The following is a 20,031-nucleotide window of genomic DNA, read 5'->3' as shown; positions in this document are numbered from 1 at the left end:
AGTACACACGAGGAGATATCTGTTTTAAATACTATAGATCTGTTTCATGTTTTTCCCTTAAACCTGGGAAGGTTAATGGGTATTTGCAAATAATATCTTCTGTAGAAATTCAGATCCCCTTTGTCTGTCCTAAACTGGTGGATAATATACAACAAGGCAAATTTTAAGAAAGCAGAGTCTGATTAACTGAGAGGAAAACTAACGAATATTTCAAATATTCTGAAGGGATATCTCTGATTTTGGTCAACTGTAATCCATAATTTAAAGATAGGATAAAGAAAAGAAGATTAATGATGAATAACAACCCGTTGCCATTAGCAAAGGCTGGATTCTTCAGTAACATAAACTAAGTAGAAATCTAATACAAGTTCAGCAGCTAGCCAGCAAATACTGTCTTTGGATTCATCCAAAACTTTTTTGCTTAAGAGGAAGAAAACCTTTTCATGAACATGATGAGTGACAGCAATGACCGAGGAATGTAGGAACTTTCTTAAGATGTTCTTTGTGTCCTATTTTTATTCTGGACTTATGTAGGTGGTTTTTCTTTGGAAATGAGTACAAATTTTATTTACATACAACAGATCACCAGTTTCTTTGGATGACCAATAACCCTAAACATTCCTCCTTCCTTGTCTTCTGTGAAATCCAGGGAAGTATGCCTCCCCAAAATGTGAAATATCAAATACTCTAAATAACTGTGAATCTATTAATGTTACAACAATGTCTATAATTGCTTTATATTTTGATTTATGTTGACTTGTATGCTCTGGGCAACTCTAAATTTGACTCTTTGCTTCATTTTAATATATGGCTAATCTACTAGTCCTTAAAAGAAACTGTATTTTGGCATAAGGGGATTTAATTTTTTCCCCTCCTTGTCTTTCTTTTTCAGTGCCCTTTACAATGGACTTGAGTCATGTTGGATGGAAACTTCTCCATTGTATGTGGTTCCGTGGTTGAAACAATTTTGTGCTTAGTTTCAAGTGGCTGTAATATAAATAGAAGCCACACCACTTTTTTATGTGGGATGGTGTATTTTTATGACTTAAAGCATGATGATATATTTGAAGAACAAATTAGTCATTCTGCCTCAAGAACTAGTCTGTCTGAGGTATGCCACAAAACTGTTTTCAAATTGTTTACCTGGTGTGGAGCCTACTGGGAGTAAAAATAGATTCTTGAGTTAGGCTTGGTAATTCCTGTATTACAGTTTGGTTTATTCTGTTGCTTAAGTGATTGCCATGGAGCTGTGCTGGTACGGAGTAGTAATACAGTCTTTAATAGTTTATGTCAGAATGTATTGTCATGGTTTATTCCTTTGATATATTAAAGAAGTACCTCAAAGTTGTAGCTGATAATGCTGCTCTTGATCAGACCTGCTGCCTAGCTATGAAGATAAAAAAGATGCTATTTAGCATTTATATAGCACTTTTCAAAGAATCATAGAATCGTAGATTGGTTTGATTTAGAACAGACCTAGATCATCTAGTTCCAACTCCCTGCCACAGGCAGGGACACCTTCCACCAGCCCAGGTTGCCCAAAGCTCCGTCAACCTGACCTTGAACCCTTCCAGGGAGGGGGCAGCCACATTTTCTCTGGACAACCAGTTCCAGTTTTACCAATTGTTGGGATTCAAGAGGACTTTCTGTGAGAGAATGGACATGTGAGCAATCCTGTGTGAGAACAAGACTGATAAGAGCCTCAGCCGAGCAAGAGTGCGATAAGGATGTGACCCTTAATGAGGGGGGAGAAACTCGATGAGACAAACAACCCCTGGAAGGGGTTGGGACGGAAGAGGAAGTTACATAAGGCAGGAAGCCTGGCACGGCTGATGTGGCACTTTTTATCCAATCATAAGAAGGTTTAAAGCGCGGGCTAAGTTAACTGTCCAATCTTGAGGACTTGTACTGCATGTTACTCACGTGTGCGGGAGAACATTATAAAAGGGCTTTCTTAGTTGTAATAAACGGGCATTGCTTGATCACATTGGTCGTGTGCGTGCTCAGCTCTCCCGCAACCCATCTCATTGTAAAGAATTCTTCCTTATATCCAAACTAAATCTATCATTTTTCAGTTTAAAACCATCCTGTCACTACAGGTCTTGGTAAGAAGTCCCTCCCCACCTTTCCTGTAGCCCCTTTAAGTACTTAAAGGCCTCTATAAGTTCTCCCCGGAGCCTTCTCTTCTCCAGCTGAACACCCCCAACTCTCTCAGCCTGTCCTCGCAGGGGAGGTGCTCCTGCCCCCTGAGCATCTTTGTGGCCTCCTCTGGACTCCCTCCAACAGGTCCATGTTTTTCTTATACTGGGGACTCCAGGGCTGGATGCAGTACTCCAGGTGGGGTCTTATGAGAGCGGAGTAGAGGGAGGAGAATCACCTCTCTTGACCTGCTGGCCACACCTTTTATGTAGCCCACAGTATGGTTGGCTTTCTGGGCTGCAAGTGCACACTGCTGGCTCATGTCCAATTTTGCATCCACTGGTATCCCCAAGCCCTCTCTGCAATTCATCACCCAGTCTGTACTGATACTGGGGGACTGCCATGACCCACGTACAGGATCCTGCCATCCAGGTCCCTCTGGATGGCATCCCTTCCCTCTAGCTTACTGACCGCACCACTCAGCTTGGTGTCATCCACAAACTTGCTCAGGGTGCACTCAATGCCACTATATATGTCATTAATAAAGATATTAAACAGTATTGGTCTCAGTACCGACCTTGGAGGGACACCACTTGTTACTGGTTTCCTTCTGAAAGTTGAGCTGTTGACTGTAACTCTGGATGCAGCCACCCAGCCAATTCCTCATCCATCTAATAGTCCACCCATCAAATCCATATCTCTCCAATTTAAAGGCAAAACTTTTAAATTCTTAGAGCCTTTTACAAAAATACCACACTTTCAGAACTTATTTAAAAGATCAATAAAATAGACTTTACATTTTGTAAGCATGGAAATGGAAACACAAAGATGATTCAGACACAAAGTCTGAAAGCCAGCTGGTAGCAAAGCCAGGGACAGAATTCTGCATCCCACTCTTTAACTATCAGGCCATGGAAGATAAAATGTGAAATGCATTTATCTGCAACCTTTGGCACAAGTTTTCTAGTATGCTAAAAATATTTCAGGAGTTTCCTAGATTTGTTAGGTATTTTCGTAAATTGATGCACATAAAAAAATATTATCATGTAATCCATTTCTCACAAGAACTATTGTCTTAATATTCTTTCTGACATCCTCAGGGCAAAGACAGTCTCTGACAGTGCTTCTTATTACTTCCATGACATTTTATACAGATGTAACTGAAACGAAACAATACAAAGCCTGATAATTCACAGTTATCAGTTTACTGGTAGAAACACACCAACACTTCCACTTCTCGGTTATATCTGGAGATAAACTCATTTAAATATAACAAACCTATAAAACATAATAAGTTATTGCACCCTTGTAGTTCAGGATATGTCTGCATAGTTTTCCAGCCAAATTCTTTGAGGAAAATTTTGAGCTTAAAATGACAGAATAACATGTTCTATTTTAAAACCAAAAGTTTCCTACCTGAGGCTGCTGAGTGGCAGTGGGTCTCTGAGGAGATGGTATAGGAGTTTTGGACAACATTTGGTTCATTTTGCTTACAACTAGATCAGTTATATGTTGCCTGTCTTCAGTCTGGTGCTCACCAATCAGAGGCATTGCACAGTCCATGACCTGTAAAATAAAACAGTATATCAGCTATTGATATGGCACCAAAGTAAATTTATTTCACATCTGTTAGAAAGTCAGGTCATTTATTTACTTAATTGTTTTTAACAAAAGTCAAACGAGACGTATAGAAATGTTATATGTCATATTGAGAAAAAAAAAAAGCCTGAGTGCAGGATATGGGTCAGCCGAGCAAAAGAACAGCAACTTTACAATGTCATCCCTTTCCAATCTTCAAGTAATATACAGGTTCAGTATGATACTTGGGCATATGCTCTCTGGGGAACATGACTCCTGTGGGAAGCACAGAGCAGATAAGGAAAATGAGAATTCTTAGGCTATTCAGTGGTCTGTCAAAAATCTGAAGTAATTGTCTGCACTAAGTGGCATTTCTGAAGATTTTTCTCCCTTATATGTCTCTGTGGCTCATACCATGTTCATCCACTGAAACAGAACATGGAAACGCAATCCAAAACTTCAGCTTCCTTGCTAATTGTTGGATTTCTGCTAGGGAAGGCTGAATCCTTACTGATTAATGAAAAATTTTAAATAAGACCTTGTTATGATTGTTATGCTTTTTTGAAACGTATTGTGGCTGCTGTGCAGCTGATGCAAAAACGAAGTAAGAATTTCTACAAAGAAATCAAGATATTAGGGAGGCAAATAAAAATGTGCACATTTCCGTTCTGGAAATGTGTTCAGCAATTATTTAATTCAGCTATTCAGATGAATAAAACTATTATTGAATTCAGTCACTTCAGTGTGTTATAAGCATTTGCTATTTCTACGGAGTATTTGCTATTTTTACAATGGATCTACTTTTGCCGCATCTGTGTTTGCTTCAGGGGAAATAAAAGCGTAACATAATAACCCCAACTATTATTCACGATGGCAGTAGAAATTCTTATTTCAACAATAAAAGGGATTTAATTTACTTTTGAGAAACTGCAATCCTTTTTCATTATGTATCAAGGGTATTCAGAAGCAGGTGAAGGCATTTCACCTGCAGTCCTGCATTCTGGTGTTTCTCCTGGGTATGGATCACAAGTGGCCGAGGCCTACAACACAATCAGTAGTATTAATAATTATTAAGAGACTGCCAGGGATAAAGCAGTCAGACTACATTAGCAGTGTGGATGTCATTATATCTGATTCAGTCACAGTCTTTGTACAAACTGAGTTGTGTCAATCAAACTTTCAGTCAGTGAAAAGCTGTACAGCTGCCAAATCTCACACAAGATTTCTCACCAGTTTAGGCAAATCCTGCAGTAAACACAATAATAAACTGCGCTGGTAAGAGAAGTGGTGGTGCTGGGTGAAGGAAGAAAGAATCATTAGTAAGGGATCCTCATGGGTTTTGTACAACTGCAGAAGAATCAGTGAGTTTTATGAGGGTGCTTTAGTACTTCCAAAAGTGCACCTTCCTGTAGGTCTTTGACTTCTGAGGTTCCTTCTCTGTTGCAGGTAAATGGAACAAGTCTGAAAAGGTTCAACAGAGTCAAAAGAACGAGGGAGGACTCTTACTGCCACAGGCAATTGTGGCCAGAGAAACAATTTAAACTTCCCTCTCTCCTATCCAATCCCTAGCAAAAGAACTGGAAAGAGCTCTGCTGTTGGGAAGCAGGGCTATTTTGGCTAGAGGGGTTGATTCCCATCCCTTCCAGTAGGCATTCTGCTATAGGTTGTTGCCTTGAGCAGTTGAGGGGAACCAAAATGTTGGAAACGCTTGTTCTGGGATTTTCAGATCTCCGATGTCTCCTCCAAGCTTCCTCACAACTAAAAGGCTTTAAAATAACCCCAAAGTAAACAAATAAATAATGATTGAAGTCCAGAGCAAATGTTTCCTAAGAAAAGAACGAATGCTTTTCCACTCTGACCACATCAACAATATTGAAGAAAGGCTTAATAATTACACAGAAAGTTTCTATTAAATTGACCATATTTTTTAATAAACATATTTTTAGTGGAACAAAACCAGTGTTTTTAATTTCTTAAAACTGCTGTAGTGCTTAAAGATCCACTTCATTTTATCATGAGTTTTTTCTTGCAAGAGTAATATGCATAATGCCTAGAGGGAGAGGGCAACCATATGTGCCAAATACTTTGGCCAGGACTTTAAAGTGTTAATAATGACTGAAAGTTAGAATGTCTTGATGTCAGTGTAAAGGACATTGGATGTTTAGTTGTCCACTGCAAAACATCTGATTTTCAGAGAGGGAGTTATTTCTGTTGTCTGAAAATCTGCTCCCCTTGAGAGCAGGCATTGATGACAGTTACTTTTTAAAATATTGCCCCTCTCACTATCAGGTGTATATTAACCCCCCTTCTTACACAGCAACAGAAGCAACAGTTATATGTTCCACAAGCGTGCAAAGAAAACCTAACTTTGTTTACCATCCACTTAGATGAAAAAAAAAAATAAAATATTTGGAATGACTGTGAATAAAATTGCCTAAAATAAGGTCCTGCCAAAGGATTAGACAGGATTAAGATCTGGAGGACTGGGTTCTTACTGAATTTCTATTTTTAAATACTTCTACAACTGCAAGTTTACATATAAACTTTCTTTAGGGGATACTGCCATGTTGTTTACCAGAACATGAGTGAAAAGTGTAGTTCTATGGCTAGAGATAACAAAAGAAGCCTTGAGGTGTTGCTCAAAACTTCATGTCCACTTCAGTAGAGAAGATCTTCTATTTCTTGAAGACAGCCCTCAAGCATAGCTGCCCTACTCACATATTGAGGCATGTATTATACAAATGCATATGGCATTAAAAACCATAGCCATTTGCCCTTGACAGTCTTTTGCCACTTGGGCAGGTTTTGATGTTGTTAAAAATCCTTTTGTTTGTTGCCATACTTGTTGGCCAAAGATATGCTGAACCTAACACTGAACAAGGACTGAGTCAGATGCCAAGTCTTGGATGATGATAAACTATAATGTGATCTGGCGATATACTGAAGTACAAAGTAGCCAAAATGGTAAAAAGAGAAAGTAAGGCATAAGATTATCAAGAAAATGAATGATCCCAAAGTGAAATGTCACTAAATAGGGGGAGCGAAAGATCATCAAGGCTTAAAAGTGGTTCGATTGAAGGACACTGCTCAGTTTAATAACTGATAGGACTTGAGAGGCAATGTGGGTGGCTGGAGGCCACAGGTGGCCAGAGGCTGAAGGGGCTCCTACCGCTTGCATTGCCGAGCAGGCATGGCTAGTGGCCAGAGCTCAGCATTTACACCCTGTGCTGCCTGTGGCTGCCAAGAAGAGGTTTGGCTTCCCTCTCCATGTTATAGCTGCTGTCGCTCTCAAGGACAGATGCTAACCTTACGAAAGGAGCACTTCTGCTGTTCCTTGGCAAAGAAGCTAAGATCAAGGTGAATAATTTACAGGGTGGGTTTTGTTGTCTCTTCTTTTTTTTTTTTTTCTGTAAGAGAATGCAGTCTATTTTCCTTCCTAGTAAAATAATTACTGTCAGTTATCAGCAATCAGTAATGTTTTATACAAACGTATCTTAAGGATTACAAATATTTTGGGTAACACTAACAGTTTTTAAAACCTGTGAGTGACTAACAGGAATGTCATGCTGGCATTACCCCAACTTTAGAGGATCTGACAAAGTTTAAACATACACAAAGCATCCTGTTTATAAATAGTCTATTTACAGTCTGTACTAGTTTTAAAATACCATTTAAAAACAGCTAGGGTTTTTTTCAGTACCTAGTTCAGCTATTTAAAATATTGGAGTTTCCCACTAAAAGGATTTCATAGAAAAAATACATCTGTAATTTATAACAGCAAATACGATACTTTTGCAAATGCCAGTAAAAGCATGGGTGACTAAGAATTATGGCCACTTAATTCATATTGCTTCTATCTTTCATTTATATGCATTTCAGTAACCAATTCTATGGGATGAATTTCTCTTATCACCCAGAAAACATATTCTGAAATGCACTTAATGTATCTTTATATTATATAGGAGACTGACTGTCTATATTACCAGTAGTAAGAGCAACTACAGCAGCATGTTGAAGTCAAAACAATACTGTGACAAAACCAAATACTGACCTTTCAGTGATACGACCTTCTAGTGAATTAGTCTGTGCCCTCCACTGCTAGTGTGGATAAGGCAAATATTTGAAATTTGGCTTTCAAGACTGAGATTGGCAAGAAAGAGAAAGAGAAATGCCGTTTAACTCTGATGAATATGAAAGGAAAAGGCATGGGATTAATAACGGAGACAGTGCAGTTATAGGATATCAGTAATTACAAAGGCATCACCATGTCTGAAGGAGAAACTATGCTGACTGCCATTGTACAGACATGGCTCTCCATTACATAATATGTTTACCACCAAAGGATTAAGAAAGATCTCTTGCTTAGATAGAGCTTTACGAAGCCCCAGCCCAAACACTTCTGGGAAAGACGGAGTTGTGGAGATTAAAGGAAGGGTGAAGGTAAAGAGCTCTGTTGATGCAGTGGAAGAAAGAAGTGTTTGTCAGGATGCTGAAATATAAGATGAACACGAAGGAACAGACAGAGGGCTTGCAAGTCAGACGTGTCCAAGGAGTCAGACAGAATAATGATATATGGATTTCATTTGGAAAAAGGCCTATGAATTACAGGCGAAGATATGATAATTGGTAAGTGCCAAGGGAGGAGGAATTAACTTCATTGTGAATCAGGGTAATTTTGAAGGTCCATGCTTGAGAGTGTGAAGCCTAAAAAAATTCACTTTTGTCTGTGAATAAGAGAGGCTGGATTGTGTTGTTGCTATGTTATGAATGTGTTATTCTTCTGTGTTGTTTCTGTGGGAGCTGAATGTCTCCAATTGTGGTGAAAATTTTGACTGTAAAGAGGCTGATACAAGATTTTAATTTGAAAGTTCTAAGTATGGGGAAAGTAACTGATATCGAGAAAAACTAATAGTTTGAGGAGGTCAGTTAAGACTGAATGGGATGTAAGAAGAGATGGTGTGATTTCTGAGAAGTAAGGGAGTGACTGGATATGAAGTAATCTTGGGGCTTTCCCTGAGGTCTCTACAGCAGATGCAGGAATAATTTGTATTTGGAAATGTAACCACACCTGAGAACTTGGTAGGGGATAGTACAACAGAAAATCAGTGGTGACTGCTAGGAAATTTTTACAGTCCCTCCTGTAGTGGGTGAATAACAACATCTGCAGAAAAAGTAAGAACAGCTGGGAAAGTGAATCAAGCATTCCTAGGTGAAGGAATTGGTGCCTACAGACAAATTTATAGGGTCTTGTTTTAATCTGGAATGAAAAGAAACCAAGCAAGTGATTTCTATGTCCAATCAAAATCACCGGATGATAGTCACATATAAGAAGTGCTATTGTTGCTAATCAAAAATTTAAAACTTAAAAAACTACAGGTATTTTGACAATAGATACAGTAAACATAAATATTATGTGAAAGAAATATAAGTGAATAATTATTCTTAGATGGAAACCAAAATATTAATGATATTCACACAGGCCAATAATTATTGCTCCATGCAAATGAAAACTAGCATCCTAGAAAAACAAATTTTCCCCCTTCATTAACTAAGTCAGTAGATACACTTTATTTACTTTTCTGTCTAAAAGAACAGCTGATGTCATTATTTCTGGAATGGTGTCTGGAAAATTTCAGTGGATTAAATCTGTTTCTTCCAAAATACTAAAAAAGGCCCAGAAGAGTTAATTGGATAAATTGAATTCTTTCTGTCACACGAAGCCCACATATGAAGGAATATATTGATGAATTCAGCACTAATGTATCAGAAACTTGGAAAAACAGTAATCTAAAAGGTTGGTTTTTTTCTAGAACTGTATCTTCTTAGCCATTTCTTATTAAGTAGATCAAGTCCTATTAGGAAATGAGGGAAAGTGTCTTCTTTTGGAAATATGAATCTTCACAGACATATAACTTAGTTATATCACCAAAAGAGTACCTAAATGTTGAAAATTTATTATAGTACCAGATCATAATTTCTTATAGTATCAGATCGTAAATTATGAGAGACTTCTGACTTTATCAACTATTACAGCTAGATTTAGTTCCCTTACTAATGTCAATACAGGATATTCTTTAATGGATAGAAAGCCACTTAAGTATGTAAAAAAATCATGGCTATTATTATTTGCCACTCCTGCACATATTTGTATGCCAGATCACCTGATTTAGAGATAAAGTTACGTTCCTAAAGATTTTTTTTTTTAAATCTGTTTATTACAGGAGACTTGTATCTACAATATTGGCAGACATGGTAGGAAACAAAACTTCTCTGTCTCTTTTTTTCTTTTAGGATGAGGTCTGAGCAACGTTGAAGTTACTCATGCTTTGAGCAGAAAGTTGGACTAGGTGGCCTCCAGAGTTCCCTGCCAATCTAAATATGCCTGTAGTCTGTGATGCACCACTTACAAGGATATTACCAAATACTTCTAACAGAATATATTTTCATGTCTTTGTCCAGTCTTCGGTGCTGAATTTTGGAAAGGTATATGATTAAGATAGAAGAATAAGAAAGCTTAGCTCCCGAGCACTTGCAAGTACTGTATTAGAGGTTTGTGCTCATTAAACTTGTGCTATAGTCAGCAGCATAGCTCTGGCTGCATCGTAGATCAAATAATATAGATAGCATTTCCTAGAAAGCACAACTTTATCTAAAATTGTGCACAAATACTGCATGAGGTACAAGTTTCTCCAGCCTTTGCTCACTTCTGATGTATTTCTTCATGTACTTTAGCCAGTATTATTCAGGACACCAAATACAGGAATACAGAAGTCTGTGAGAGACAGCATACTTAGTGCTGGTGCTGTACACTACACCTGACACAGTATATATACTGTGGAGTTGATGGTATTTTCCTAGTAGTTTGATAGACTGCAGCACCTCCAGAAATCTATTGGTAGATTACTGGTATCTATTACACCAAATATTAAAACCCCATCAAATTCTGTTTCTCAGTTTCTTGTATTGACTTACAGAGGCTGAAAATATTCTTTATGAATTCCAGTTTGCATCTTTCTAGGTTACAAACCACTTGGAAGCTAATTTTAATATAGCTTAGGTCAAAATAAGGCAAGTAGAAATAAGACACCTGCAGCAGTCACCTACCTATTCAATTTTGAGCAAAATTTGGGAGACTGCCTGCAAGGTCACTTTAAAAGATTCTGTCACATTTGTTCTTTTTTACTCATACACCATCATGATATGCATTTTTGTTTAGTTTCCCAGAGGTTTGGTTGTCCAAGACTGAATCACGATAGTATTCAGTGGAGTCAGAAGCATGAACAATGTCCAAGTATCTGCTCCTTCTAGTATTGAAAAATTAATTGAAAAAGAGAAAGATTGAAAGTCCTTCTTCTATTTAAGGAGTTAAAGTTTAATGGACCTTAATTTGATGTCTCATTAGCAAGAATTGGTGAGACAGTTAAAAAGTATGTTGCAATGATGTGTTAATAAAATTCTTATTCCTACAGCTTGTCTCTGGCACGATGATGGTTGGCAGTCAAGTATGCCTACTGAGGTGAAAAGAATAGACCCTAAATGAATAGCTAAATTGTTACACAGAATATTAACTTGGCCTTTCTCCTGATCAACCTGATAACCCTTCCTTTTAGCTAAGCGATTCTTTAATTAGTTCACTGCTCCCTAGTAGGAGTTTGGAGATAGCTTTTTTGAGAAGTGAAAGACAAGAAGAACCACAAGGTTCTTTGAGAGGAGGTAATTTCTTCCAGGGAACAACTTTTAGAAAACCATGTTCTTTTAAAAGACAAAGTTACCTCTTACAGCCTTCACCTAAGAAAACTACAGAGAGCTTGTAGCTTCACAAAAAAACAGAGGTTGTACTGTGTTTGAATAATATTATGACTTCAATATTTCATTCTTCCTGTCTTCAGACAAACTGGTCTGGATTTTTTTCCTGGGGATGAAAGAAGGCACAAATGAACATCCTTCAAAATACCCCTGGGAGTAGAATTTATAGCAGTGTGGAAACATGAACGGTACACTACAAATGTATCTTTTTTATAATGTTTGGGAAATAATAGTAGTATTGGCTTCAGCTTGTTCAAATCACTAGAAATCTCTAGGGTGGCTATAGAAATATGAAGATACTCATGCACAAACTAGCATTGGAGAACCAACCAAATCTATAAAATGGACACAAATCTAGTACCCAAAGCTATAAAATGTGAAAAGCTGTACTTACACTGCAATTTCTTGTTTCTTTATTACATTGAGACCTATTTGGTCAAAGGAACATGTGCATCCCAAGAGGAAGACCTCTACAAGAAGCTAACAGTAATAAAGATCTGTGTATTTCTTTATTTCATAACAAGGTTTATGTATGCTGAAAATTAAGTGTCTAGAATGATACTTCAGTGCCACTAAACATCCTTAATTTTTTTCCTTTCATTTTAGTTCTCTAATCCTTCCATGCTATTCCCGAACAGTCATGACTCTACTTACACAGCAAACACACTTTACATAACTTGAATGGCTATGAGGCTTAAAAATAAGAATAAGTTGTTTAAAAATTCTCATTCTTTTAATCAAATATATATAGAAGAGAAACTGTTAGAGAAACCAAACCAGAAAAAAATATGTTTACCCTTCTCAAAGAAGTGGGGCGTGATGACTGGATCTAACATTAAGAACCAACACAAGCTTACCTGCAATGTAAGTGTACCGTACTAGATCAGAGATAAAGAATCACTTTATAGTGGTGTTTTTTAAAGAAGTACAGCTAGAACATTAGATTCATGAGACACAATGTTGTACTGATTCTCTAATATCAGCCACCGGTACAATTTGTTGCTCCATGGTTTTGGAGAATAAAAGAAAGCAGAATGTTAAACCAAGGAATGACAAAATGACCATCACAAAGCAGCTGAATGGCTACAACACTGAAACAATAAAATTATCGTTTTAGGGTAAAAAAAGGAAAGGACAATTAGTAACCTTCCAGAAACAGTCATATAAGAAGTCACTCATGTGTTATACTTTCTAACATAGTTTAGAATTAGTTTCTGTAAGCAGATGAGTTGCTACATGTAATACTTAAACACTGTGGGTATTTAAAACTATAGTCTTGGATTATGCATGTCCTAAAGCTCTTGTTGAACACTTTTGCCAAAACATGCACTATGTACTGAATGCTTATACCTGTAAAATGGTGCTCTCCCAACCTTATTACAGAAAATGCCTCTGAAGCTAATTTCTGTCTAGAATGCTGAAGCATTCTACTTTAGTAGAATTCTACCCTAATTCATACTCACTCTGAAGCTGGATGACATGTATGTATGCTTTCCTATTGGTGGCTACACCGGTTGAATGCTCAAACTGAGAAACCAGGAAGATCATATCTGCATAAATTCTTTCATAAATTAGGAAGTTTGTATGTTTCTTGTCACATCATATCTGCAGAATTAAAGTGTCAGTAATACAGAAACATTTAGTTTTGTAGTAGGTGTACCAGTCATCATGAAATCAGAGCATAGGTGTGGGACTGCAATTGGAGTGTAAACCCAGTATTTACAGACTGATGGTCCTGCTCTGGTTCTTGATTACAGCACATATGTGCTAGCTTTAATAACACATTTATTTTCCAATGTTGAAATGCACAAAAGGCAAAAAATTTCCTATACTGGTGCAGACGGTCTTCTACTCTTCATTGTATCATAGAATTATAGTGCAATAATTGTTAAAATTATAGTGTAATAACTGTTGATGTAAGCTGGCTTTTCAATAGCAAACGAGCGTAAGTTTTACAGATGTTCTGTTGGATGTGAACTTCGCAAACAATTCTACATTTCAATGTCTTATACAGATTCTAAATACTCTTGCTGATGAGCATTGCCGTCTTCCAAACAATTCAGCTGATTCTGTAGAACAGCAAGAATTATCACGCATCTAGCCACTCTTTCTTTTAATTGCAACATTTATTATGTACACTACATAAAACCCAGATCCTGATGTATCCTGCAGTTCTCAGAATTCTGTTTTTTTAGAAGTATGACTGTATCTGGCATGGAAAATTAGGGGATTTGTTCAGAAGCAGGAAGTGAGGCACTCTGTTGGTCCCTTATATAATTTGCACTGGCTATTTCATTTTCAAGAAACTGCTCCCCCTTCTCCTCCTACCCACCAGGCCTCCCAGGCCTGATGCAGGAATTAGTTTGTGTACCTGACTTCAGTGGAAGCTGATGATGCTTGCTAGCTTTTCTCAAAAATTGGAAAAATTGTGCAATATCAAGAACGTAGAAACAATCAAGTTCAGTGAATGAAAGTGAAATGCATTTAGTCTGACAGGAACTTGATAACTGAGGAGTGCAGCAGAAGTGTCAACTGTTAAAATAAAGGAGACATCCTTCACTTCACTTGGGAGCACAAAAGGTCCAAGTATATTTGTACAGAATGAGCAGGATAAAAAGAAAGTAAGGAATGAAAGAGATTGGTAGGAGGGAGTAAGTAGTGTGGGCTGATGTCAGTCATTTCTCAGACTAGCTTTAGCTACAGTGTATAAGAAACAACACTGTTTTATGTCTGAAACCTCTAGTTCTAACAAGAATGTACTTGTTAAATGCAATCCTACTCTAGTTTTGCATCTTTTGGCATGCAATCTTTTAATTTTTTAACTACTACCTTATGAGGTAAGATAACTAAGATTTTATGTCTTGAAATAATGTATATTATTTTATAGTTTAAATGGTGGGGTCAAAATTTATTGGATTAAAGCCAGCCAAATCATCACGAACTATCTCAAATGTAATGAATTTAGATAAATAGGTGCATGTGGAAAATGCTGAGACCCATCCTCTGAGACATTTATGTGCTATGGGAACTGCAGAGTATCCTACAAAGCTTTAAATGGCATATGGGAGGCTGCCAAAGCCCAACTGCTGGAAAGGAGATTACTTGTGAGCAGAAATCAATGCTGTCCCAGTAAGCAGAAATGTCCAAGATACACCCATGGCTACAGCCAAGCTGAGAAGTAGCAGATGTGACAAATCTTGTGTTCAGGAGTTTCCTATATATTGTAGCATCAGAAGTCAGAGTGGCGTGTTTTCATAAAGAGGAAAATAATTTTTTTTTCACTCTTTCACATCTCAGCCAGATTTCATTGGGTGAAGCATTACAGATTTAACAGGAACTTTGGGGTGCAGTGGAGGGGAAAGACTGCCCTATACGAAGGAGCAACAGAGGAGGTTGAGCATTGAATCCTATATTTTACGCTCCAGTGAGTTTTGATACAAGATGACACAGTAAATTTGCCCAGGCAGACTAAGAAAACAGGATTTCTTGAAATCTTCCTCAGCATCTCAGGAGGTAGTGATTAATTCTATTTGTTTTACTGAAGTTTTAATGCTGCAAGCTGCTCAGTCCTTTAGAGTGCTATTGGTAGATTTGGAAGTTATTGACAATTGCAATATTGATAAATAAATTTGTGAAAAGTGAAGAGAAACATAGAGCTGCTTAACACTGTGACAAAACAAAGATTTTTACTTCTACAAAGCTTTTCTGTTCTAAATGGATACAAATAACTAGAAAAGATCAATCTATAATCTCCACATTACTCTCATGGTTTAGAAAAAATACTTACTTTTGCTTTAGCAAATATAAACCTTTTTTGGAGTGGGGAGATTCTGAAGATCCTTGCCTATCTCCTGAATGAAATTCTAAGAACATGGAAGATGCTGAAGAAATCCTCAATTGTGTGAGAGGCAAGTGATCATCTTCTGTTTTATGTCTAGACAAAGTTATATTTACCCATAACAAACGAGGTAAATTAAAAACTTAAACTTTTAAGTTTTAACTTTTAAAATTATCTACAGCAGATACTTCTGATGCGTGAGGAATCAGATCTTAAAGGTAACATTTAGGCTAGAAAAAAGGAAACTTGTTTCCACTTCATTCTTAATTTCCTTTTCCATCTAAATGTATAATTTTGCTGGGTTTCCCTTGGGATAGTGCTATCTATAAACCTTCCAGGAAAAACTGGTAAGCCTGCTCAGGAAAGACATCGTAAGGGTTGGGAAAATGTGACATCAACATTTGGTTTTGTTTTGTAGTTTGTGTACATTTCCTCAAACACTAAAAGACATTACCATATATATGGTTACATTTTCCAGCAAGTGTTGCCACTAACTTGGACATGTGGTTTTGTATTATGATTTAAACATTGCTCAAGAATACACAGACTTTCCTGAAACACAAATAAGCCAATGCCCAACTATCACATATGTTCTTTACTTGGGTGTTTGTAATATATAAAAGCATATATTGAGAAGAGTGGGATTGCTTACCTCAAAAATATAATCTTTTCCATCCTTTCCATGTACAGCTTTAACAGCACAGATGTCCAAACCACCAAATATTTCAGAACAGGTGTCAACCCAAAGCTTGTACCTGTTTCATAAAAATAATTTTTTCTGTGAGTATCTCAACAGGCTCTTGTTTTTTTATAGGCTTAACTTAATAACATATTTTATATATTTGCTCTAAATTATGATTTTTCAGTATATTGTCAGTTTTACTGAATTTGTATTTCCCAGAGTAATAACTTAGAGATACTGGACTGATTACTCTACTTTTTCCAAGTAGAATCCAGAGAAGCTGTGGCTCTGTATCCTAACATAATATTATGCTGGATTCTGTCCCAGTTTATACTGGTCAAACACATGTCTGCTCTAAACCATGAGTAATCTGAAGATAAGATATGCTGGAACACAAACAGCATTTAGCTGTATCCCATCCTGCGGTGCCAGTACCCCTACGCTAGTACAGCTTGCTAACTGAGGCTGTACTTTATGGGAGAACTCCACAGAAGGGGCATTTATCATCTGACCAGTTTTTGTGGCTTCGCTGATGCCAAGAGGTTTTAGAAAGTAGGGAACAGGGCTTCTGTTTTCCTGTGAAATTCAAACTTGTGCATCTGTGCACAGATTCCAGTGTGACAATCCTCTTGTCTATTATGCTTGGTAGTGTCCTTAATTACGGATGGGTTTCAATCTTTTATCAGGAAAACTAGAATGAGTCTCCATCTTAAATTACAGACCCAACTATATTCTAAAGTAGCAATGATAGCTTAATATGTACATCGCTGAACAAGGCAAAAGAAAAATCAAGGCAAAACAACCCTTAAGATGATGCAAGAGAAACACATGCGTGACACTACGTAAAAGTTACGTAGCATGTAGGCAAGGATAATGTTCTTCATGTAGGGTTATAGACAACCACAGCAAAATTCAACTGAAATGTAAAGAACTCTGAGGGATTATACAACTCCTAAGAAAGGATAGTGTTTCATACACTACTGTAACATAAGAACTCCTCCATTTGATTTCTAACCTCATAGTAGGAAATACAGACTGAGGAGTGGACAATTTACCCATTTTACATGCAGTAATACGATTTATTTTCCTTGCATGGAGAGCTTTATCCATCCTACGAATAGAGAGATTATCTGACTAAACAAGTGTGTGTGAAGTAGAACTTACTAGAAAAAGAGCCAGGCAATTCCTGTGATCAAGTACAGAACTGTTAGTGACATAACAGGGAGCTATAATACTTTGCTGAGAGTGTTCTGAGGTGATGTAAGCTGAGTGTGTTCGCTCAGTGACAAGGATTGATTGATAAGACACAAAATAGCATTGAGAACTTTCATTATCTAATAGAATAGCTGTTCACGGGCACCAATGAGTGATGATATGATCTTGAAGGTTATACAGGCAGATATCACAGTTCCACCAGTTGAAGGACATGTTTTGCTTAAAACTCCACAGTTTTAAAGCAGCCATTTAGCATAACCTTGTTTCTCTTTCAGTGGCTGGGATGTGAGAATAAATAAGAGCTATTTCCTTTCACAGACTCTGTCCTGCTCTCTCCTGAACCAGCCTTTGAGTCATGATGATAGAGCGACCACATCATAGTATTTTCCATTGCAAAAAAAATGATGTAATAGAGCATTTGACTTCACTGTAGGATCAAAGGAAACTCGTTGCTGGGCTGAGAGTCTTATTCATATATAAATATCTTCAGTAATAGCATCCTTTCCAAGTAAACCTATTAGGTCACATTCTTTATATTTTCTTAGATCAAGTCTGTTCCAGTGGAAAATTTTTTTCTTTTAAGCAGAATACAAAGAAATTGATACAACTGTTTGAAAAAAACCTGATGGTAATATTTTAGCAATGAAAATAATTTTTTTCCTGTGAGAAACACATTTTTTATCCAAAAATGAGAGGGTTCTCTGGATGCCTGACAATTTCAACATCCGTAGATGCACTGACTGACTGGACTGCTTGCATGCACTTGCTTATAAATAACTTTTTTTTCCCTGTAAAATACTAATGTGTTACTTAGAAAGTCATAAGGACAGCAAAACTTGTCTTTAATGGTAAATATCTCAACTATATATCCCAAAAATGACGACATTTTCTTTAAAACACCAAAATAACAATCAGATCTAGGAAAGTATTTTTAATAGTCCATCTTCTGCCAACAAACACAGAGCTGGAAAAATACAGTTACATTTGGAAAGAGAGGTCTTGGATGGCCTAGCCTCTAGTGTTTTAAACCCAAGGTTTGCACAGTAGGTTTGAGAAGAGGTCACAGTTCTTATTTTCCCAGAGCCACTACAGTGTGCAGCAGCCTTAGAACTGACAGATAATAAAGTAGTGCTCCTCAGGGGTCTGACATGAAATATCTGGTGTGCCAATTAGCACAATCAGGTGTACACAGTTATTACAGCATAGGTCTCTATTCTTCTGGTCCTATCTGGGGAGCAGTGCCTCTCTGAAATAAAGGGCTCAGTAAGAATGTGTAACATTGAAAGGTGCTTGATCACTGTCTTGTCATTGTCCCTTACTGTTCCACATTCTTTCTTTTCTAAATTTCTTGACTAAGATTTGTATTCAGACAACAATGTCAGCTTGGGCAGTGCTTTCAAAACACTTCTTCCTAATTCATGAGATGTCTTATAAATGAAATGCACATGCATCAGATTCGATTGCTTTTGGTATGCTGTTAAGCTACTTCAACTCTTAAGAAAACTTCAGTTTTCCCTTCTCTTCCTTGCTCTGCTTTGTGCACTTCAGTGGGTAATGAAACAAAAAGCAGAGCTGTGTGATACATACCCCTTTCTGTTAGGAGAAAACAGCCATCTTTGCTATGCTTTTGTCTTCATCAGCATAAAGAAGTTTTGTTTTGTTGGCTAGTGCTTTTTTTATTGGGAAAATACCTATTATGCTCCAATTGTCTTACATTCAAAAATGGAAGCAGAAGCAAAGCACTTAGAGCATTTACAGTAAGGTAGCTAGGCAAGGGCAGCATTTCATTCTCATTACCCATACTTGATATTGTTTAGTTTTCCTTAGGGCAAAACTAAAGTGCCTGTGTTTTTACAGAGGGATAGCTCATGGACTGTAATTATACACACTAAAGCACACTCCTTCCCTCTCAGTGAAGGCATAACCTCACTTTCTAAAGGAAAGTGGGAGGGGAACGAGAAAGAGAAAATAATGTGGCTCCACTCCATTCCCAGAGGGGAGATCAGTGAGGACACAGTCTAGACAGGGGTTGGACAGCAGGGAGTTGTAATTCCCATCTTATTTGTTTTCACCTTTCTCAGGGCGGGCAATGGTTCCGTTCCTGTGTCTCCCTCAGCTCATAAGAAGGACCAAGCTGTAGGTTGCAGACTTTAAAAAAAACCAACAAACCACACACCAGAAAAAGACTACTGTTGAACTTTAAAACACCTGTTAAATTACACTTTTATTGTACAGACTTTTTTTAGGTTCCACTGGTAGTAACCTTTGGAGAAGCTGAACAAAAGAAAATTCATAGCCATCAAAAAGCCTCACAGATTTATTTTGCATGGGAAAGAGGTCTATGTGTTGTGGAGGAACTTGGAGCAAATGGGCGGTATTGAGAGTTCTGTCAATAGAAGACCTGAGCTTAAAAATGGTACTGCAGGGAGAATGTTTTTGACTGGATTGCAGAAGGCATCCAGCATAAGAATGGGAGAGAAAAAGAAAAGTACATTACACCAAAGTACAGAGCTGGAATGATGACACAAGGGAAATAAGATTCAGTATATCCCAGCAATTGGGTAAAGAGTCTCACGGTGCAGTTTAGTGGAAATTTCAAAATTGAAAAAGAAGCAATTTAGCAGGATCGAAAGTAGAAAAGAGAAATATGACTTAAAAAGGCAAAGCTAAGACCAGATTGCTTGGTTATAATAGATGATATCAAAGAAGAAAAATTTAAAACACTGTGGCATGGGGTAAGAGTGTTAGGTAAAAGAGGGCAAATGAACCAGAG

The 20,031-nt window shown here is 37.4% G+C and overlaps 1 protein-coding gene across 1 annotated transcript in view; it reads right to left on the bottom strand.

The window, feature by feature from the left end:
• Positions 1 to 20,031, bottom strand: part of SYN2 (synapsin II) — a 191,284-nt gene that overhangs the window by 21,259 nt on the left and 149,994 nt on the right. Inside the window, exons 9-10 of the mRNA XM_074914213.1 lie at positions 16,014 to 16,116; positions 3,556 to 3,705 (exon numbers count right to left, since the gene is read on the bottom strand). Coding sequence (XP_074770314.1) covers positions 3,556 to 3,705; positions 16,014 to 16,116 — 253 coding nt within the window. The remainder of the gene's footprint in view (positions 1 to 3,555; positions 3,706 to 16,013; positions 16,117 to 20,031) is intronic.

The sequence above is a fragment of the Athene noctua genome, chromosome 10, assembly GCF_965140245.1.
Source record: "Athene noctua chromosome 10, bAthNoc1.hap1.1, whole genome shotgun sequence".
Classification (NCBI taxonomy): Eukaryota; Metazoa; Chordata; class Aves; order Strigiformes; family Strigidae; genus Athene; species Athene noctua.
The sequence above is the reverse complement of the archived record's forward strand: the minus strand, read 5'-3'. Positions and strand labels throughout refer to the sequence as shown.